General features: G+C 49.2%; 9 protein-coding genes and 1 non-coding gene across 10 annotated transcripts; 6 read left to right on the forward strand and 4 right to left on the reverse strand.

The window, feature by feature from the left end:
* The first annotated feature begins 213 nt into the window (after window positions 1-213).
* Window positions 214-5,302, forward strand: gel7 (glycoside hydrolase family 72 protein). The gene is made up of 2 exons (XM_746026.2): window positions 214-3,756; window positions 3,810-5,302. The coding sequence occupies exons 1-2, from the start codon at window positions 2,853-2,855 to the stop codon at window positions 4,529-4,531; spliced, it is 1,626 nt and encodes a 541-aa protein (XP_751119.1). The 5' UTR covers window positions 214-2,852; the 3' UTR covers window positions 4,532-5,302.
* Window positions 5,303-5,453: 151 nt separating this feature from the next.
* On the forward strand, window positions 5,454-5,541 carry tP(AGG)5. The gene is given in 2 exon segments: window positions 5,454-5,489; window positions 5,506-5,541. It is a non-coding gene (tRNA).
* A 121-nt stretch (window positions 5,542-5,662) lies between these two features.
* Window positions 5,663-8,393, forward strand: AFUA_6G12420 (SprT family zinc-dependent metalloprotease). Its single transcript, XM_746027.2, has 2 exons — window positions 5,663-7,020; window positions 7,096-8,393. The coding sequence occupies exons 1-2, from the start codon at window positions 6,002-6,004 to the stop codon at window positions 8,198-8,200; spliced, it is 2,124 nt and encodes a 707-aa protein (XP_751120.1). The 5' UTR covers window positions 5,663-6,001; the 3' UTR covers window positions 8,201-8,393.
* A 1,122-nt stretch (window positions 8,394-9,515) lies between these two features.
* On the reverse strand, window positions 9,516-10,993 carry mog1 (Ran GTPase-binding protein MOG1). The gene is made up of 2 exons (XM_746028.2): window positions 10,680-10,993; window positions 9,516-10,617 (listed from the first exon to the last, which is right to left on the reverse strand). The coding sequence occupies exons 1-2, from the start codon at window positions 10,754-10,756 to the stop codon at window positions 10,008-10,010; spliced, it is 687 nt and encodes a 228-aa protein (XP_751121.1). The 5' UTR covers window positions 10,757-10,993; the 3' UTR covers window positions 9,516-10,007.
* Window positions 10,994-11,175: 182 nt separating this feature from the next.
* Window positions 11,176-13,159, reverse strand: AFUA_6G12440 (NYN domain-containing protein). The gene is made up of 2 exons (XM_746029.2): window positions 11,967-13,159; window positions 11,176-11,910 (listed from the first exon to the last, which is right to left on the reverse strand). The coding sequence occupies exons 1-2, from the start codon at window positions 12,849-12,851 to the stop codon at window positions 11,293-11,295; spliced, it is 1,503 nt and encodes a 500-aa protein (XP_751122.1). The 5' UTR covers window positions 12,852-13,159; the 3' UTR covers window positions 11,176-11,292.
* A 683-nt stretch (window positions 13,160-13,842) lies between these two features.
* Window positions 13,843-14,364, forward strand: awh11 (heat shock 9/12 family protein; the record flags this gene model as incomplete). Its single annotated transcript, XM_746030.1, has 4 exons — window positions 13,843-13,876; window positions 13,948-14,140; window positions 14,198-14,219; window positions 14,314-14,364. 4 exons carry the CDS (start codon window positions 13,843-13,845, stop codon window positions 14,362-14,364), a joined length of 300 nt encoding a protein of 99 aa, XP_751123.1.
* A 28-nt stretch (window positions 14,365-14,392) lies between these two features.
* AFUA_6G12460 (uncharacterized protein) lies at window positions 14,393-15,274 on the reverse strand (the record flags this gene model as incomplete). Its single annotated transcript, XM_746031.2, has 1 exon — window positions 14,393-15,274. One exon carries the CDS (start codon window positions 15,272-15,274, stop codon window positions 14,414-14,416), a length of 861 nt encoding a protein of 286 aa, XP_751124.1. The 3' UTR covers window positions 14,393-14,413.
* A 209-nt stretch (window positions 15,275-15,483) lies between these two features.
* cog6 (Golgi transport complex subunit COG6) lies at window positions 15,484-17,873 on the forward strand (the record flags this gene model as incomplete). The annotated part of the gene is made up of 2 exons (XM_746032.2): window positions 15,484-15,849; window positions 15,912-17,873. The coding sequence occupies exons 1-2, from the start codon at window positions 15,553-15,555 to the stop codon at window positions 17,871-17,873; spliced, it is 2,259 nt and encodes a 752-aa protein (XP_751125.1). The 5' UTR covers window positions 15,484-15,552.
* A 176-nt stretch (window positions 17,874-18,049) lies between these two features.
* Window positions 18,050-19,596, reverse strand: nif3 (Nif3-like dinuclear metal center hexameric protein; the record flags this gene model as incomplete). Its single annotated transcript, XM_746033.1, has 6 exons — window positions 18,050-18,915; window positions 18,984-19,109; window positions 19,167-19,210; window positions 19,286-19,361; window positions 19,445-19,478; window positions 19,564-19,596. The coding sequence occupies 6 exons, from the start codon at window positions 19,594-19,596 to the stop codon at window positions 18,050-18,052; spliced, it is 1,179 nt and encodes a 392-aa protein (XP_751126.1).
* Window positions 19,597-19,765: 169 nt separating this feature from the next.
* Window positions 19,766-20,354, forward strand: AFUA_6G12490 (BolA family protein; the record flags this gene model as incomplete). Its single annotated transcript, XM_746034.2, has 2 exons — window positions 19,766-19,982; window positions 20,063-20,354. The coding sequence occupies 2 exons, from the start codon at window positions 19,766-19,768 to the stop codon at window positions 20,242-20,244; spliced, it is 399 nt and encodes a 132-aa protein (XP_751127.1). The 3' UTR covers window positions 20,245-20,354.
* Between the last annotated feature and the right edge of the window lie 34 nt (window positions 20,355-20,388).

Genomic DNA, 20,388 nt, shown 5'->3' on the forward strand with positions numbered 1-20,388 from the left:
AATTCCGACCAAACTACCATCACTTCTAGAATGATGCCTTTCCTAAGTTGCACCTCTTCCTTAGAAAATGTCATGGCTGTTAGGTATTAGATTTTACCACTTGAAAACAGAACAGCCGAGATTTAACATCCAGGTAGTCGAGCCAATGTCATTCATACGGATAACAAGTTTCAAACTACTAGTGCTTGGATTTTCGAATTAGTATCGGAGATAAGTTGACCCACACTGAGTACTCCATACGAAAGATTGCAATTCCACTCCATGAAGTACAGACTATGGCACTATTGGTTCAAGTTCTTTAAATGGTGGTCTAGACAAAGCCATCAATGTAATCACTCTTACGCTGATTTATTCAAGTACAACCGTGTCATCCTCCTATTTACGCGACATTCTATCTCCTGAACTTCATCACTTAGTGTACGGAGTAGTAAAAGGGGAATATTATTGCTTGGTACCTCTCCACAGAGAAGGGTAAGGTGGAAAATGTGTTTCCAAATATATCGCAATCCCCAATTGGATGATTATCAATTGGTATCTTGATCCTGGTTCCGGACACCCATGGAACCGATTACTGAGCATTGACATTAATTACCAGTACCACCATCCTTCTCCTCTTATGTCCACGGTACCCTCGTCTGTGAAGGTAGGTACGTGATGAACAAAAGTCAACTACAGGACATACTCCGTATGTAGGACACAGATCTCACAAAGGTTTGCCAATATATAGTCCTCTGTAGGTGGGTTAGGCATACAGATTAGCTACAGCGCTGGTTGTTAGATAAGGTAAATGTGCATGACGCATTATCTATCACTCAGGTAAATGAAGCATGCAACCTCAGATCCAGGTGTTATCTACATCTCCGTCAATCGGCGGCCACGGTCCACAAAAGACCCTGTGGCGACCGAGGAAAGGGAGCCAGGAGCTGTCGAGCAAATGGTCAGATAATCCACTCGACAATTGCAGTGCTCTCCTTGCAGGATATTGTGCATTATCACCATAGTGTCATCTCCTCAAAAAGGACCCGATGCCCTGGCCGACGAATTTCCATTTCAAAAACGCGATCTCGAAGATTCTTCAATCCGCAAGTGGATATTACGCCGTGGAAGCTCTTAGAATTGAAGGGGACATTTAGTCTACTCCGTACGCCAGGTAATTACACCTTCCGCTGTGGCTCAGTTAGCCCGTTTCAGTATCCTGGCGTAGTTTGTTCCTTTTGAGCCAATCCTCAATGTTCAAAATTAAAGTGGCTGAGAGCTATGAATTGCGAAATTGGCATGGTGGGACAGAAGCTAGTATTACAACAAGGCCAACCAAATCAACACAGTCCCACTTTGGGGCCAACTGTGGCAAGTTCATTAAACGGCTGTGATTGAATGGTCAAACAATGACCAGAAAAGGAGATTTCACCTTTCATCTCTCAACATTTCAGCTCTCATTGGGGATTCGCGGTCCGCAGAGGTCGGCCCCTCATCTCTAACATTATTTGATGCTTTCGGTATACAATCGACTGTAAACAAATGCATATGTTAACTTAACAAGCGGCCGGCGTCTTTAGCTGTTTATTAATTGACCTGTCTTCTCCTTTATTGCGCTGAGTAGGCCAGTCCCAATATGTTCAAGGCTCAAGCTTGGCCTGCCACGAGGCGTGTGTGGCGGTATAAGCTTATAATGATTACTTTATGTCGATTGCCGAGTCTATAATGTTTCACAGCAGGTTGAATTTCGCCAAACAATAAACATAGGTACAGAAATCGCGGTTTTGGCAGCTTACTCCTCGGGCACGAGGGAAAGGGTCATGACATGAAGAACAATGCCAGAGTCACGCACAAGTGCCCATTACGACAATAATATACGGGATGATACTCGAGTACCATGACAAGGACCGAAAGCATGGTATACAGATGGGAGAAGAATATATAAGGATGCTTATTGCCTACTGTACCTTTTATCCACTGAGCTTTGCCCTTCTTTGTCGACTAGGTTCTACGCGGCCATTAGTCCTCATACTATTGGATGCTTATGTATGTTGCGTACCACAGAGCTGACTCGAGATCCCAGAATTAACACAAAGCTTGCGAGGTCGACCTTGAGGGTCCATGCTAGGTATACCGAATCAAGCCCTCCAAGTATATATGGCACTCAGCTCGGAGACACGCTCAAAGAGAAACATATTGCTAATTGCGGATCAAATAAGCTTTTATTGTTGACCCTCTTCTATCAAGACTTCATGGGTTTTGGACCCCTGATCGTCTGAGGTGTGGACCTGCATTGCGTGTTCCGGATGCCCTCAGATATCGACATCTCCCGCGGCAAGGGCACCACCATCTGCTCTGGGGCAAATAACAGTCCGTGGGACGGGAAGATCACTGATTATCACCTGTGATCAGCAGTGGAAGACATGAATATCACCCCATGCAGGATGCCCTGGGGTCCAGCAGAGGGGGATCTTGGTGGGTTTTTGCGTTCTATCCTCGACTCCCTGAGGCCTTTGGAGTAGGGTCCGCCTGTCGCATAGAAGAGGACGTATATCCAGGGCTCAAGCCGCTCACCTTGTCTTTCTGTCGTGCATACATCCGTCCGTAGGAGTGTCGCTTGTCTTTGGCTTGTGTGCTTGTTCTTTCTTTCTTTCCTTCATGTTATTTGTTGATACCACTGCCGTTCGTTGAAATCTTCTTCGGGATTTCCCATCTACGATCATTTATAATCCGGTCGACTAAGTCCTTCGTTTTCAAAAATCTTCCTATGTGAAACCCGCTCCGGACTTACCGTTCTTTCGTACACGGCACTCGACCTGACTCTGACTCTGAGTATTCCGTGACCTAGATCCAGTCTCCTTCCTAAAAACATCAACATGAGATTCAGCAGCATCCTCGCAGGTGCTATACTGCTTGCCAGCAGAACTAGCGCTGTAGATGTAGACCCTATCGTTATCAAGGGGTCCAAATTCTTCTACAAGAGCAATGACACCCAGTTTTATATCAGAGGCGTTGCCTACCAGCAGGACTATTCCGGCAGCCAGTCCTCCTCCAACAGCTTCAAGGATCCTCTAGCCGATGCCGATGCTTGTAAGCGGGACGTTCCATACCTCGAGAAGCTTGGTACCAACACAATTCGTGTCTATGCCGTCGACCCGACCGCGGACCATACGATGTGCATGGACCTTCTCAGCCAGGCCGGTATCTATGTGATTGCGGACCTCTCATCCCCGGGGGAATCTATTATACGTAACGACCCAAAGTGGGACAGCGACCTGTTCAACCGATATGTCACTGTGGTGGACGCTCTGGCCAAATATACCAACGTCATCGGGTTCTTTGCTGGAAACGAAGTATCAAATACGAAGCAGACAACGCATGCTAGTGCTTTCGTCAAAGCTGCAGTGCGAGACATGAAAGCATACATCAAAGCAAAGAATTACCGCCCAATGGGAGTTGGCTATGCTACTAATGACGATTCGTCAATCCGTGAGAAGATGGCTGACTATTTCAACTGCGATAATGCGGAGGAGAGCATTGATTTCTGGGGCTACAACATCTACTCCTGGTGTGGAGATTCTAGCTACGAAGAGTCCGGTTACTCGACTCGTACTGATGAGTTTCGCGACTACTCGGTCCCTGTTTTTTTCGCTGAGTATGGTTGCAATGCGGTCGAGCCTCGCAAGTTCACTGAAGTCTCCGCGCTCTATGGGTCGAGGATGGCTAGTGTCTGGTCCGGTGGTATTGTTTATATGTACTTCCAGGAGGCCAACAACTACGGTACGTGTTTGGTGGTTCTATCTGTCCCGCGTTCTGCGACTGACGATCCACAGGGTTGGTTAGCATTGATGGCGACAAGGTGAGGACTAGAGCCGATTATAGCTACCTTTCCCAGCAGCTGGCTAGTGCTACTCCCTCTGGGACCAAGAAGAGTGAATACACCCCAGCAAACAGTGCTCTTCAGTCCTGCCCGCCGGTCAACGGCGATTGGCTTGCAACTGCGAGTCCCCTTCCGCCCTCGCCAAACGGCGACCTGTGCTCGTGCATGGAGGAAAGCTTAAGCTGCGTATTGAAGGACACAGTGTCGGGCGACCAGATCGAGAAGCTCTTTGGGACCGTCTGTGGCTATGATGTCTGTGAAGGAGTGACTACCAACGCAACCACCGGCAAGTATGGAGCGTACAGTGTCTGCAGCCCCAAGCAGCAGTTGTCTTATGCGATGAATCTCTACTACGAGCAACAGTCCGCCAAGGGCAAGGGCCAGTCTGCTTGCAATTTCAACGGCGCTGCATCCACTCGGACTTCCAGCAGTCCCAGCGGCACTTGCTCTGCGCTTTTGAAGGAGGCTGGCATTTCCGGTACAGGCACTGTAACTAGCTCCCCGACTGGGGTTGCGGGTGCGGCCGTGGTTGACTCCTCTGGTAGTGCATCGGCCTCGACCTCTCAGGGTGCTGCATACATGAATGCTCCCGGGAGAGTCACGGCTGGTATCCAGCAGCTCGGTTTGTATGTGGTTACGGCCATTGCTGCCGGGGCTGGTATGGTTCTGCTGTAGATTTTCTGCTTTGTGTACATTAGCGGCTCGTTGTCTCTAGTCCCGGCGTTGTGTGAGTATCCGTTACGGTTTCCTTGTGGTTGCGGCTATAATGTCCATATTGTGGATCCGGCCGGGAGTGGGAGGTTCAGGCCTTGTCTAAACATATTTATCCCTAGGAGGTGTACAGCGTTCATATACTCCGTATGAGTTCAAATTGTTTCATTGAGTCGTGGGTTCTTCCATGAATTGACTGTGTGGTAGACTGTATGATTTCTCTGGTGATATGGTCTTGTTGGACGAGTTCTAACACTTCGTGTTGAAGAACATCATAAAAATATATCACCGATGCCAACATAACCAGACAAATCCATAAGTACCGCCCCGGTTGGTTCAGTACCTGTCCTTGTCTTAGATGATGGTAAGTCGCCCCTAGGTAGATCCGGTAAACAAGCAACTAGCAGCACCTGTGACGAAGACACTCGAGACATCCATCATCAGGAGTCATTTGAGGACTGGTAGCTTGCTGGTTCACTAGATTATTTAGCTAACGCTCCTCAACAGCTAGCCCCTGGTGGTCTAGTGGTATGTCAGAATGAAGTGCACTATAAAGCTTTCTTTTACAGGGTAATAGGTGAACATTATTCAAGTGTCATTTTTAGTGCCGGTGATGGATATATACAGTGGATTACTCAGGGTGCATCACTGAAAGGGCACATAACACTGGGAAACAATATGCCCACTAATATTAAAAGCAGTCTGTATAGTCATCAAGATAGCTATAACTAATAACTCTAGTGTTAAGTAACATACATCAAGTTGAATTTACATTGGGTCTCCTGACTGGGTACAAATCTTCCCTAAGGAGAAGCCCTCAATTTTGCACTCTTGTAGGTTTCATTTGACCTATAGAACATTTTAACTTACCATAAATAAAACAGTTGCCCGGGTGGTCTAGTGGTATGATTCTCGCTTAGGGAAAACCCAAGCACATTTGCGAGAGGTCCCGCGTTCGATCCGCGGCTCGGGCCCTGACCCTTCTTTTTCTTTTTTGTGGTTGTAGATTTTCATGCTTCCATGGTACTAACAGCTGTTTATTTTGCTAGACAAAATACCTACCATCAAAATTGGTAGACGGATTGACAACCCTCGGTGAAAAGCAAGTAAATGCCCACATCCTGCAGACTGCACCCTAGTGCCGGCTGTCAAGATATAACACGTTCATCCTTCGTGATCACAGCAATCTGGGTCACCTGGATGTGGTTGCCATGTCAACCACCAACATCCAACTTTATACTCAGACTATCAACATGAGACAATCATCCCAACAAACGAATGTATATACATTATTCTTGTCCACACCCAAGAAAGCAAACCTATAGAAGAATTATATCGTCTTCGTTGCCCTCAATCCCTCTCGCAGTCACAACCGGAGACGCGGGACAGGCTTGCACAAGACCCAGAGGGAAGCCATAGGACGGGCGACGAATCATGGCAAGACTCAACACAACGCCGGCGAAGAAGACAACTGCTCGGAAATTAACAAAATTATCCGACAAGAAGGAACCACACACTCCCGTCCGACGTATATTCAAAGAATGGTCACCAACAGAGGCGGAAGAAGACAGGGAGGAACAATGGAGGATAGCAACCGATGCATGGGCCAAAGACAAATCTTATGGATTCGGAGGAAGACCACCGTTGGGAAGAAATCGATCACAACGGGAAAAGAAGGCGACCTTGGCAACGAACTTCAACATACTTCCCGATAGCGACGGGACGAGCGACGTGGACCAGGGATATAGATCATCCACGAGCTCTGCTCGCAAGGAGGTAATCGAACCAACAGTCCCACTGAAGCAGGCACATATCAACTCACTCCTGCTCCCACTGGCACAACAACCGCGAAACCGACCAACTCAAAAACTGGAAACATATGACTATGCGAAGGAGAACGACCCCATCGACGGGGAGGAAGAGGAAAATGCACCGACAATATCCAGGCATTCTTCCAATGCCTCTTCACGGTACTCGCCAACAAGGAGGAATGCCCGCCAGGATATGGAAGTGAAGGAGGGAAACCTCAGGTTTCTGAGTTATCGCCAGTCACAAGAGTCTAATTCAGAAGATGAGGGTGGAGACAACAGCTTTAGCTCTCTGGACGGTTTCATAGTCAGTGACAATGAAGAGCTGAGCTACTATGAGACAACTGCAGATGAACTAGAGGAGGAAGACAGCCCGACGAGGATTTCTCCCCCAAGACCAAGGCGCAGGTTGCTAAGAGGAAGACGACCGAACCCTGAAGCAGAGCTCAAGGAGGCTCTGATGAACCCTTCATACAAAAATGACCTCTGCTTAGAACCATCTCTGCCACCTTCGATGACGATACAATCCCCCCAGCCGAAACCAAAACCTGAGAGAGCACATGTGAAAAATTCCCAAATGACCAAAAACATGAAAATGCTGAACCTGGGGGACCCCGATACTGACTCCCAACTTCAAAGAGACAGGTGAGTGAGTTTCAGGCGATCCTTAGGCCATTAAATCACTTTATTATCTTTCGCGCGCTGCTAATATCCGACAAGCACTTCAGCCGATACTGATTCACCCACAAAGAAATCAGAAACCTCTCTGGCGGTTCTAGATACACCACCTCCCAGTCACTCTAAAGGCCCTCTGCGGTCACCAACGAAGGGCAGGATCTGCATACAACCAACTCCATATCGCGAAAGCGTTGATGCTTTCTGGAGCCAAGACGTCACAAATGACTGGATCGACCAACATTCTCCGCAGAAAGAAGAAAAGAAATTAGAGCAGTATTTACGAGAATTTGAGGAGTCGGATGGTGATACAAACTCCGAAAACATGCGAAGACCCCGTGAAAGGCATAGAGCGCCCAAAACTCCAAGCAAGACGGCGTTGAAGAGAGAAGAGACGGAGAAGAAGAAAGCTGCTCTAGTACGCAAGAAGTCGTTTGACAACAAGAAGGCGCAAATCGCGGATGAATTTCTCAAGATTCTAGATGAGGCCGTTTCTGGAGGCCAAATCCAAAAGCTCGCAGAAGAGACAGGCGGCGTACGGATCATTTGGAGCAAAAATCTGCTGACTACAGCCGGGCGTGCTAATTGGAAACGTGAAAAGATTGGGAAAGAATCTCGAATATCAGAAAGCGGATCTGAACCATCAACGTTGATCAAGCAGCATGCTACGATTGAGCTTGCAGAGCGCATCATCGACAGCGAGGATCGACTGATCAACACAGTGGCACATGAGTACTGCCATCTGGCGAATTACATGATTTCGAACATCCACAACAACCCCCATGGGGCAAGCTTTAAGCTTTGGGGTCGCAAATGCAAAGAAGCCTTGAAAAACCACCCTGTGTACGGCGGAAGAGTTGAAGTGACGACGAAACACAGCTACCAGATCGATTACAAATATGTCTGGAGTTGCGTTGACTGCGGCCAGAACTATGGCCGGCATTCCAAGAGCATTGACACTGCCAAATCTCGCTGCGGCGCATGCAAAGGCCTTTTGCAGCAAATCAAACCGAAGCCGAGAAACGTCTCACCTAGGAAAAAGCAATCAACCCCACCGTCAGAGCGATGCGAAAAGAAATCAGTCGAGGACATGGCGAAGGTGTTTGGCGAAGTCAGTTTGTACAGTTCTCGAGCGGAGGTAGAGGTTTGACTGGCCTGATGTTGGCTGTCCCTTTGGAAACATTCATCTCTCCAAAGTTGTAGGATGTAAACATTTCTCCGACATATGAGCGCTCTTTATGATGACTTGATGAAATTTTCTCAATGATTATTCTAATACTCCCCTTCTTCCTGCCTCAAGGGATCTGCTTAAGTATCCTTGAAAGCCAGTAAAAGCAAACAACCTTACTTGGATGCTGGTAATGTAGATAAGAGGCACGTTTGACATTGTACATGGAAAAAATCATTACAAATTTCTCAGAGATTGTCATATGGTTTCATTTCTCTGTCTGCATATACAGATTCATAGGTGATTGATTATCTCCCTGTATCGTTTTTAAATATCATCCTGAGGACACACCTCCTTTCTCGCGCTAGATGTTATCTGCCACACATTATGGAAAATGGTGTTCTCGGGGCACTCTAGATTTCTTTCCCAAAATGCGAACGCCAAGTCACAAAATCCTCCTTTGATGAAACTGATATATTGCTCTTTTTATATAGACCATTGACAAGATGCGACGCGGACGCAGATTATTGCGTGATGCCGCATCTGCAGATGTTCAAACGTAGTTGCATCAACTCACAGCGATTCTCTAAACAGGGATGCATCTTTGTCTAAAATTGATTCCATGTGCAAAGACATCATTGAAGTCCACATTCACTAACCTGAGGTCAGATGGGCTGCACCAGGATTCAGCTACTTCCAGGGGATCTGGTACATCAAGCACAAGACTTGAGAAGTCTCAGTATCGGCTTAGAGAAGATGTCGAAGGCCTGGAAGACAACGCCCTCGAAGTGTACTATCCTCTACAAACCGGGCACGAGTCAGATTGTGGCCGCTACTGGTTGGTTCACAAGCCTGGGTATGGAGGATACTCGACCATATGGCTAGCTCGTGACCTGCAAAGGGCCAGATATTGGGAGTGAAGGTCATTACTGTTTAATACCAGTGGTTGCTCTCCTGAAACTAGTTTCCTATATTCCTTTCCGGAAGTCGTCATCCACGCCGGGGTGGGAGACTATCCTACCTCTCATCGACGCAGTCTTAATGGGAAGCACAGATGTATCGTGACTTCGCCGGCACAGATGCTTGTTTGATGCCGAAGAGGCTTCTACATTGGGGCTTTTTCGGCCCAAGATCGCGCAGTCGATTATTGCTCAGCTCGTTTGCAGAGTCGCATTCCTTCATCATGAGGACATTGTGCAAGGCGTTACGTGATACTTATAGATATGTCCAGCTGAATTTTTTAGCCGACGCCATTTTCAAGACCTTCATCTTGACAACATTCTAATCCAGTTTCCTGGGGCGATTGATCGCCTCTCATAATCGGAATTGTATGAGAGATTCGGAGAGCCAGGGTCAGAAGCCGTCGATCGTCTCAATGGCAAGCCATTGCTGGAGGTCGCAGCCACCCACGTTTGAATTCCGGGTTTGTTCAGCGTTCCCAGTGACGAGAAAGTCCTTGTGAATGACCTAGTGAGTTTGGGGAATCTTTCTATCCAGACAAAGAGCTCAGAGTCTCCTCGAAGACCCTTCCTCTCCTTCAGCCTCCAGAGACCAAATACTTGAAGGAGCCGCTCTCCTTTGTCTCAGATATCCGAACACTTGCCTGTACCACCTGGGAGACTATTGGCCAGCGACCTTTTGTCTGAACATTTTTTCCAACTGTCGACTAATCGTGCTAGTACTGGAGTTCCCGAGGCAATCAAAGATCGTATTCAAGTAGGTACTCCGTAATGACACCAGTATCCCGACTGTAAGCATTTCCCAGCTTTTCCGTATCCTAAGACCAGCCCTAAGCAAACAATGCCCAGTCCCTAATTTCCAAAGTCTGCACCAAGCGATCAATAGCCTCAGTAGCCACCTCCTCCTCCTTAGACAAACCCCGCGGATCCCCCGACAAATCAAACTCATCGTGCGGGACATTAAAGAATATAAGGAGATCCGACTCTTGCGCCTCCAACCGCACAAGCAGATAATGCACCGTCACCCGCGACGTCTGCGGCCCGTCCGCACTAGACCCCGCCGCCGCACCCCCAACCGAAACAGGAATCCTCCCCGTATTGGTATCCCTCCGCTGCCGCTTCGGCGTCGTCATCTGCACGACGCCCTTGTACGCATGCGCGCGCGCAGAGGCGGGGATCTTGGCGGGGGTTACCGCTGTCGCGGGGATGATCACCTGCAGTGTGTCGTCTTCGTCGCACAGGTCACGCAGGTGGTACATGACTGCTGCTTTGTCGATTGTCTCGTGGGTGGCGGGAATGCCGCCGGGGACGGCGGCCTGCGCGTCTAGCGTTGATAGTGCCTGCTCTTGTGTGACGCGCTGGTTGACTTCGACAATGAAGCTTGAGAGTGTGGTCGGGGAGAGGAAGAGTTCTTGGTGGTCTGGGACCTCGCGGAGGGAGCTGTGTCCATAAGATGTTAGCTTGGATGTCTTTTGAGGAGCAGGAATGTGAGATGTACTAACCTTCCGTCTACCCAGCCTTCGGGAATAATGCCCTGAATTGCACCGCCGTAGAAGGGCTGCTCAGTAAAGGTAGCCATGTCGTCTTGTTGCACTTTAATAATTATCTTTCAGCGCGGGGAAGCTGTCGGAGATAATCGAAGTTCACAGACAACGCACTTTTCAAAGGGCAAGCGAAAAGTGACCTGGATGAGCCGAGTTAGCTAAGGTAAGTGTATGGGAAACTGCCTCGGAGCTATTTATCATCCCATTTCTCAGTGCATCTATTGTTTCGAAGCTGTTGACTGCGGTCGACGGTATTCCGCCACAGAAATGACGTCCGCCCCTTCGGTCGTGACTGGAGGGGTTCCATTCGTCTGATTGGTCAGATTTGACTTCTGTGAGTGCTTGATTGGAGAAATGAATGTTGACAAATGCTCTGAAAGCACAGTATCCCCGAAGCAAACTTGGAGCCTACATCTCGTAGATAGATGCCCACTTTACTATTTGCGCAAGACCACCTGTAGAAAAACGGTTGTCGGTCCTCCGGATGCTGCCTCCCAAGCTAGTGGATTGCTCGACGCTAAAACACATCTCTACAAGACAGAAGGCAAAGTGCATAAAAATATTATTGGTCTCACATGTCTAACAGCTCTTCACTGAACTCGTCCAATGCGATAAACCTAAATTGCTTCCCCCACTTCGTGCGAAATTCCTTTCGACGATACGCGAAGCTCGTCACTTGCGAGAAACTCACAAGCTCGACGTTCCATCCTCGCTGCAGTGCTCGCTCCACCATCTTCATGAAGCCTTCTGAATACTCCGCTTTCGCTGCGTCCCCTGTGGCTAAAACAATAGTCGCCGGCTCATCGGTATCCACCAGACTCTCTAGGATCTTCAGGTGCAGAATTTCGTCCACCCCCTGTTCAACCCATCGCTCCTCGGGCGCATCGTTCGTTTCAGAACCGCTGCCTCCTTCTCGAGAGCTGACTCGGGGATTCTTCCAATATTTCAACTGACGAGTCACATGTTTTACCTTGTGAACCCGGTCCAATATGTTGGCCTCGTAGCCCAGCTTTTGACTTTCGTCAATGGCTGCAAATCGATCAGAGCCAACCAAGACTCTCTTGGCAGCGGGGCGGCCACGCTCGAGAATCAGGGAGAAGTTCTGAAACGAGAGGGGTAGGCGCCGAATGCGAGTCTTCACAGGTATATTGCGAGCTAGCTTTACAGAGTCATGAAAGCCAACCATAATCTGTGATGTACAAATTTAGTCGCGATCATGGAAATAATGGTGTACCGAATACTCACGTTGGACATATCCACAAAGACATGGATGGGACGTGACGCCTGTTCGTTCGATTTAGTGCATGGAGACCGGCCAACTTGAGCCACAACTTCTGCGTATTCAGGGAATTTCTTCAGAAGTTTCGTAAGAAGACCAACTCTTCGGTCTGCCGCCGACTTGTATGCAATGGGATGCACACGGATACGACCAGCAGGCAAGCTCTTGATAGTTTCAGCTGTAAGGGACCCTTCCAGCTCATCAAAAGATGATGGAGGAGTGTCGCACGGCTCGTCATTGGATGCCGGTGTGCAGACTTGAGAAGGGATAAAGGACACGGCACCCCGTTTTTTCAACAAGGGTGGGTCAAAGACACTAAAGTTGCCGTCGGACTCTGCTTCCGCACTACTCTCCGACGAGCTGACATCAGAAACTTTCGATTGGAGATCCTGACAAGCTGTGCTGTTTTCTGCTACAGCCTTCTTTTTGGGGAGTTGAGCTTCGAAGGCCCTTGAACCAAGGATCGGCCTAGGGGCAGCCCCCGGTGTCTGTTCGATAGTATGTTCGACAGATTTTGCGGTGGCTATAGGTCTCTTGAGGATCTGAATTGGCTTGCTTTTCTGAGGCTGCTCGGTACGAGAAGCCCTAGGAGGCGGAGACTGTTCTGTCTTCACACCCGCTGAACTACCGGTGCCAAGGAGATCCCAGAGGGGCCCGAAATCACCTAGCCTCGGATAGACACCGCTCGGATCATTGGCAGTTTTTTCGGTGTCCTCTTTCTCAAAGGCTGGAGGTAAATTGGCGTGGCCAACCGGATGGAATTGCTCACGCCCGTCGTAGGCAGGCGAACGTAGCAGATTCAACACCGGAGTGAAGTCCCAGTTCGAAGCTGTCTCAACAGAAGATGGCATTGACAAGTACGCGATGGCCCGAGTTGATACGTATGCTTAAGAGTTCTGGAAGCGTCAAGGCGCTTTTCAGATAATGCGGGGTTTCGAAAGGATCACAAAGAACGGCAAACCAAACTGGAGCGACAATACGATAAAATGACTAGAGATGACAATTTGATAACGAAGAACAAGATGTAAAGGTAGAGCAGGTTAACATGGTTGTCGATACAATCGCACACGACAACGTTGATGCCAGAAGCATTGAAGGAAACGTAGATGATAGAGAAGGTAGATCGGGCATACACCATGATCCTTCCCTTGCAGATGACTCGATGGGTGGCGATCATTCTGTCAACTCCCACCGCCTTCCGTCTTGTTGAAATCAAAACTGACTTCCACAAACGGTATAGCCTTCCCTGAGGGCGCAATGAGAGATAATCCGATGCAAACATAATTGCAAAACTGCCAAGAATATTGCTAACCGCATGTGGGCTAGCGGTGAATCATCCAGACGTCATCACTTCATAGTAGGTAATACTCCGTACGGCTCAACCATTTACCTGCTTTGATGGTTGTGGCTTGAACCTCAACGCCAGAGCTTCAAGCCTCACGACGGCTACGCACGAGTCAGGGACAGGAGTCGTAATGGTGACGTTAGATCGATCATATGTCATGTCCGAGGCACAGGGCTCGGCGATAACAAGCTGTGGGGTATCTATTGGCTGCTTGCGAGCACTTGTGAATTATGACAGGCTATGTGCCTGGGATAGTCGCAATCCTGGGTACATGTATCGCAATATGCAGGTTGCTCAAACGACGTCATTGAAGCAGTCAAGTTTCAGGGCTCCAGGAATGGCAGGCAGTGAAAGGTATAAAGGTCTTGTTCGGCCAGCGTAGAGCTCCTCATCATCAATAATCACAATAATCAAAACAATTCACGAGCAAGCAAACAAACACTTTTCGAACTCAAACAACCTTTAAAAACTTTCTCCTTATCAAGGTATCTTCAAAAATGTCTGACGCCGGTCGCAAGGATTTCTCCACCAGTATGTGATATGCATCTCCTGCATCTCCAAACATTGCAACCATTGGTACGGTTGTTAACGTAAACGCGCAGAGGCCAAGGAGGAGATCACTCCTGACTCCACCAAGTCCACCCAGCAGAAGATCAAGGAGGGCGTTACTGACACCGGCGACCGTGTCGCTCGTGGTCTGCAGACCGACGGAAGCAAGTCCGGCACTCAGGAGGCTTTCGACAAGACTCAGCGTTCCCATGACAACCACGCCCACGGCGGTGCAAGCGGATCTATGTGAGTAATCTTCAAACAGACTGATCTTGCAACTAGCTCTGACTTGTCTTCGTGCAGTGGTGACAAGGTCAAGAACGCAGTCGGCCTCGGCAACCACTAGATTTGCTTCGTTGGAAGCGAATGATCAGTTTGTGGCAGCTTGATTTTATGATTCCAATATGACTTCACGATAGGACTCCGGAAAGCATGCTTTCATACCCTTTGCCATTATTAGTTACGAATGATATATTTTCATGATTGAAAGCAGCTCACATGCTCGCCTACATCCGTAGTTCATCTCTTCTCCACTAAACTTTCAAACATCGAGTCCCGCCGTTCAATGAGCTGGTTCAATTCTCGCTCGAGCTGCCTGTATTGTGCCCGAGCACCCTGTATGTCCTTCGGCAGATCATGGAACATTTTTAATCGGTGGTCCAGACTCTGAATGATGCCTTTCAATTGGCTTATTTGCTTCTCTTCTGTGACCAAATCTTCGATTGTAGGATCTTTGCTGCTGTTTCTTCCCAAAGTTGCTAACCTATCTTGGTATTCGGTAAGTTTTGCAGTGAGCATTTTAGTACTCCTCGACCACTCCGCGGTTTGAGCCGGGAGGTCTGCAGGTACTTCGAATGCAGGGTCGGATTTGAGTTGATCAAGTTGTTCCTGTACAGCCGCCAGTTCCTTTTCCAGATGTTTTTGTAGCATGCCAACCTTAGAAAGTTCCTCCTGAGCATCAAACTCCTCTACTGTGAGCTCGATGAGTGACTGACCCAGGTCTTTGGTCCCTGTGTGTAGAGCCCCCAGGACAGCAGTCGTCTCCGCCAAATCGTCGAGATCTCGTTTTCCATTCTCACCGAGGCAAAGCTCCAGCTCATCCAGTAGTTCTCTCTTCTGTTTATCCTCAGCTTCCTCGCGCTCTCTGAAGTCCCGAATCGCTTCCTCACGCGCACGGTGGAGCAATGCTGCCTCTTCGTCCGCTGCGTCGTTAGCAGCAGCAAGAGCTAAAAGTGTACGCAAGGTATCTTCATTTCGTTCAAAATTCGGTACCGGATTCGGCGAGTATTGGCGACTTAGCCACGAATTCACATATGCCCAGTCTTTAGCCTGAATGGCTGCTTGACGTGCCTTTGCGGGAGAAAGGAGCGGGCTGTCCATCGCGAATGCAGTCCAAGATAACGCCTGACTGGTATATAGAGAAGTAAGATTGTAAATTGGACTGCATCAATCAATTCCCGCGTGTAATCCAGCTTTATCAATTATGCCACCGGCGTTCTCATAGGATCGACTCGAGAGGTCTATGTGGTTGTCGATGGTGGAATGGAATCGGACGCGGGGGTTGTTGTGGTCCGACTTCCCGCTTTCACTGTAGTGACCTCCTGGATACATCATCCTCCGACAGATCGCCCGTCTCACTGTTAGTCGGATAGCCCACCATGGAAAGCTACTTTCCTTCAGGAGCTATAGCTAACCACTCGTTCATACGTGCTTCTTCTCCAGCTTCCACCCCGCTATCGCCGCCTACACAGCGATCAAATGCCTTGTCAAACCGACTGACAAGTGTACTGTCGGCCTCCTATGCGGACTCCGATATACGCGACGCACTGGAGACACTCAGTCTTCGGGGCGTACACAACACTGCAGAGACACGAAGGCAGCTGCGCTTAGATGTGCAAAAAGAAGTTGTGGAATGCAATGCGGAAATCGTGCGGGATTTTGGCAAGGTCGCGGAGGTGAGTCGTTTCGCATCTTGGGAGACATTGAGGCGCGTGGCTAATACAGTTCAATTTGGTAGCAATTGCAAAGGATCGGAACCGTGATATCAAGCCTGAATCAAACGTGTGAAGAAATGCGACAACACATTGTCCGAGCCAAGCAGGATACGGCACCAGTCATCGAGGAAGCATCTGCACTGATGAACCAGAAGAAGGAATCGGAGACAAAGCAACAACTTCTCGATGCGTTTGTGAAGCACTTTATTGTCTCGGAAGATGACCTACTTGTTCTCACATCGGCAGAGGAACCAATTGACGACCGCTTTTTCAATGTACTTGATCGGGTAAAACAAGTGCATCATGATTGCGAAGTCCTCCTGGGAGGGGAGAACCAACGACTGGGCTTGGAATTGATGGAAAAGAGCTCCAGGAATCTGAACTCTGCGTATCAGAAACTCTTCAGATGGATACAGAAGAAATTCAAGTCCTTAAATCTTGAAGACCCACGAATCAGTAGTTCAATCAGGCGCGCTTTGCGCGTACTGGCCGAACGACCGAGCCTCTTCCATAGCTGCTTGGACTTCTTCGCCGACGCACGAGATTATGCCTTGTCCGACGCCTTTCATTATGCCCTAACCGACACCGTCTCCGGCTCTGGGGGTGATCGCAACGTGAAACCGATTGAGTTCTCTGCTCATGACCCTCTGCGGTACGTCGGTGATATGCTGGCATGGGTCCACTCTACGACTGTATCCGAGAGAGAAGCCTTGGAAGCTTTGTTCGTAGCAGACGGGGAGGAAATCGCAAAAGGGATCCAGGCTGGCCTGAGCAGCGAACCCTGGTCACGTATCGATGAGGGAGAAGAGGTTTCCTTTGATGGTCGGAAAGCCCTAAACGACCTCGTGAATCGCGATCTAGTCGGAGTATCTCGAGCTTTACGGCAGCGAATTGAATTAGTGATTCAGGGCCACGACGAGCCAGTCACTTGCTACAAAGTGGTTCACTTGCTTTCGTTCTATCGAGCCACCTTTTCCAGACTGCTGGGAACGAAATCCAATTTGGCAGACATGATGCAGACACTAGAGAAGTTTACTTTCTCCCGCTTCGAAAGCCTCATGCTCGAGCAAGTCAATACACTCTCTAATGATCACGCTGCCTTAACTCCACCGGACGATCTGTCCGCGCCGGAGTTCTTTCTTGATGCCTTGGAAGAACTAACCTCCCTCATGAAGACCCATGACGCTTCACTCGAGGCAGAAGATGCAGAATCCGAAAGTACAGCGGAAAACAAATTTACACCCGTCCTCCGTGTCGCGTTTGATCCTTTCCTGCAACTAGCCAAATCTTCAGCCGCCGAGCTCCCCGACGCAACAGCCCGAGCTATCTACACCACGAACGTTCTTCTAACAGCGCGCTCAACGATCTCTGCCTTCGCATTCGCAAGTGCAACACATATGGATCCTATCTCAACAGCATTGTCTAGCCTACGGATGGAATTGCTTGAAATTCAACACCGCTATCTTCTCGATGCTTCCGGCCTGGGCGTCTTGTTAACTGCCCTCGAGCCTTTCGCACCATCCCCAACTATTTCAAAACCGGAATCTGAAGGAAAAGATGGCCATGCACCGCCACAGGTTGATAAACAACCCACAGACATCGCCGAGATAGCTGACCTTCCCGCCTTCCAACCAGAAGCTCTCATCGCCGTCGGCCAACAACTCGATGACTTCCTTCCCTCGGCCCTAATGGATGCTACGGATAACTTGAAGCACCTGCAGAGCGCCAGTTTCGTTCAAAGTGTCACGGAAGAAGCGGTCGAGGCTTTCTGCCGCGACTTTGAATTTGTGGAGGGCATGATTATCGGTGCGGACGAAGCTAGAGGTAGAGTACATATTAAACGGATGGAGGATGGAAGTGACGCTGGCGTTCAGGATGATGTTGCCACTGAGAGCGGAAAGGTATCTGATGGTGATGAGCAGGAATCCAAGCTTAGGAGGCTCTTCCCTCGTACTACGGGCGAGATCCGGGTGTTACTGAGCTGATCGTTAGGAGACTGCTTCCGACATGGCTTATGGTGGAGTCGTGTATATAAGTGCTCCATCTACATTCTCATCTACTTGAACCTAGTTCTTCATGATGGTTTTTGCTGTGTGCTCTACTAGCGCTAAGGGTACATTATACCGGCGGCAATATATATTTCATTGCGATATTGAAGAGGTCACGCCCGTCGGATCATAATACCATAAGGGTCCCGATCACGTTCACTTACGTCGACGGCGCAACTGGGGTCCTTGTAGACCTCCTCGTAACTCCCGATCACGCTTGCTCCTCCTTGCTTGAAAGTCTCCTCTAGAGCCTTCAGCCCTTCTTCGCGCTGGGCCTCCCATTCCTCCTTGAGGGTCGCGGCTAGCTTCTGACGCATGACGGCATGCAAATACCCTCTTTCGGTATTAGAATGCGCGAGCGCAATGACAACTGACCCACGCTCGACGGCCGACAGCGCTTCATGGTGACTCAACTCGCCTGTGAACAGAAGGTCTGGCAGGCTGCCGGAACTCATAAGGATACTAGATCCGGAACCCGGGCAGATACCGATGGTGCGGATCTTGATCAGATCGACCGGGACAGTCTGTGGAATCGCGATCGGGATACCGCCCGGGTGACCGACGCCTTGTGCTATGCGGTCGACGATGGTGGTGAGAGGCTGGGGAGTCTCGAAGGTGACGAGACGGCCCATACCGGCTGATTCCATACCCTCAGGCACTGGGGGAGGAGATGGATGGATCGTGCTTCGGACGTGGGGAGCTGCGGAGGAGGGGGTGATGGATGCTGGTCGAGGTTGGGGATATGTTGGCTGGGAGTACTGCTGGGAGGTGGACGCAGAGAGAGGGGGAGAGGAATCGGTGGATGGAGCAATTGCGCCGGTAACGACGTCACAAAGCCAGTCTCCCATTCCACCGGGGGTAGCGTCTACAGCTGTATGCGGAGAGTACACGCTTATGCCCTCCGAGGCGAGCCGTAGCAGTGTCTGTTGCTGTGTGTCATTGAGAGTGAGGGACTTCAGTCCTCGAAAGATGATGGGGTCTACGTCAGAAATCTGAGTTAGCGAATATGCTGGTAGCCTGTAGACGATTGCCGGCCACAATGCATACGGTAGGCCACAACCACTGAATCCTTCCGCTTGATAGCTTCATCTGCCACAGCCTTTGTGAGGTCAATGGTCAGAAGCACTGAATTCTTTTGCCGCCGAGCCGGATGGAAGGGAGCTTCCAGAAGCACTGGGTGAGAACTGTATGAGCAATTGGGACACTATAACATAATACAGGCAATCTCACAGCCAGTGTTGTCAAAGCTCTTGTCTGCTAGTGACTCTGGATAGCTGTAGGAAAATTAGCAAAATCGCAATTGAGAAGAAATGCCAGAGATGGCGGGATGAACCAAGGTGCAATCATACAGCTTCCTCATAGAGCTCACAACCGCCCGAGTGAAAGGTGACGAGGTGGTCGACATTGTTGAGAGCTGGCGCACTGCTACCCGGGAGAAAGAACTCATGAAAGGTTGCAATGGTTTTTAAGTGATGTTGTGCAACAGCATATAACTTTGAAGATCATACCAAGGTACACCCCAAGCGATAAGAGAGGGGATAGCTTGCGCCACGATGATAGATATACACCAGCCACAAGGTCTAGGTGATCATAGCCACACATGGTAATTTACGCCCGTCACACTTACCCGACCGAATCCATCAGTTACAGATTCCGTCATTCATCTTCCGCGGATTGATAATATTTAATACTTCAGTATCACTTATCTTCCTGAACTGTTTGCAAGATCTATTGGTTACAAACATCAACGCCTTGGCTTGCATATTTTGCATATTAAAGGAAGACCCCGCTGACCCCTCTATTATTTAACACCTTGACAGCCACGCTTGATGTACTCCCGCACCACCACTTTGTTGAGCAGAAGCTGCCGGTATCTTCTCCGCACCCGCATTCGCCAAAACTCGCCCTTTTCGATCACTGCACGTTCCTTCGCGGCTATCAACGCAGCAATGGCGGACTCAACGTTGACTGTGACACCGGAGCTACTGAAGAGTAAATTGGTTGAACAACTTCAGGCGCAGGTTGTGGAGATTGAGGATTTGTCTGGTGTGTAAAATCTGCGACGATGGCTGCAGTATGGATATACTTGACTGAGGATGTCTAACTGCTTTTCTGCCCTTTCATAGGCGGCTGCGGACAGGCTTTCCAGGCGATTATTGTTTCTCCGCAGTTTGAAAAGAAGAACATGCTTGCGCGCCATCGGTTGGTGAACTCGGTCTTAAAGTCGGAGATTGCTGCTATCCACGCCTGGACACCCAAATGCTACACCCCAGAGCAATGGCAGGCCCTGCAGCAAGGAAGCGCTTGAATCTGCAATATACTAAGATTATGACTATGGTGCTTGGTCTAGGGGCGAGTTAGGTTTTTGAAACGTTGTGGATTCCAGATGCCCTTATCGCACTTCTTTCGAACAATCAGGCGCTAGGTGGATTTCTAGCATACGTCGCTTTTG

The sequence above is a fragment of the Aspergillus fumigatus genome, chromosome 6 (genome assembly GCF_000002655.1).
Source record: "Aspergillus fumigatus Af293 chromosome 6, whole genome shotgun sequence".
NCBI lineage: Eukaryota > Fungi > Ascomycota > Eurotiomycetes > Eurotiales > Aspergillaceae > Aspergillus > Aspergillus fumigatus.

Coding starts and splice junctions, on each gene's coding strand:
- gel7 (XM_746026.2), top strand. CDS start 2,853: ATGAGATTCAGCAGCATCCTCGCAGGTGCTATACTGCTTGCCAGCAGA. Junction 3,757..3,809: donor CCAGGAGGCCAACAACTACG/GTACGTGTTTGG, acceptor GACGATCCACAG/GGTTGGTTAGCATTGATGGC.
- AFUA_6G12420 (XM_746027.2), top strand. CDS start 6,002: ATGGCAAGACTCAACACAACGCCGGCGAAGAAGACAACTGCTCGGAAA. Junction 7,021..7,095: donor TCCCAACTTCAAAGAGACAG/GTGAGTGAGTTT, acceptor ATATCCGACAAG/CACTTCAGCCGATACTGATT.
- mog1 (XM_746028.2), bottom strand. CDS start 10,756: ATGGCTACCTTTACTGAGCAGCCCTTCTACGGCGGTGCAATTCAGGGC. Junction 10,618..10,679: donor GAAGGCTGGGTAGACGGAAG/GTTAGTACATCT, acceptor TTATGGACACAG/CTCCCTCCGCGAGGTCCCAG.
- AFUA_6G12440 (XM_746029.2), bottom strand. CDS start 12,851: ATGCCATCTTCTGTTGAGACAGCTTCGAACTGGGACTTCACTCCGGTG. Junction 11,911..11,966: donor TCTTTGTGGATATGTCCAAC/GTGAGTATTCGG, acceptor TGTACATCACAG/ATTATGGTTGGCTTTCATGA.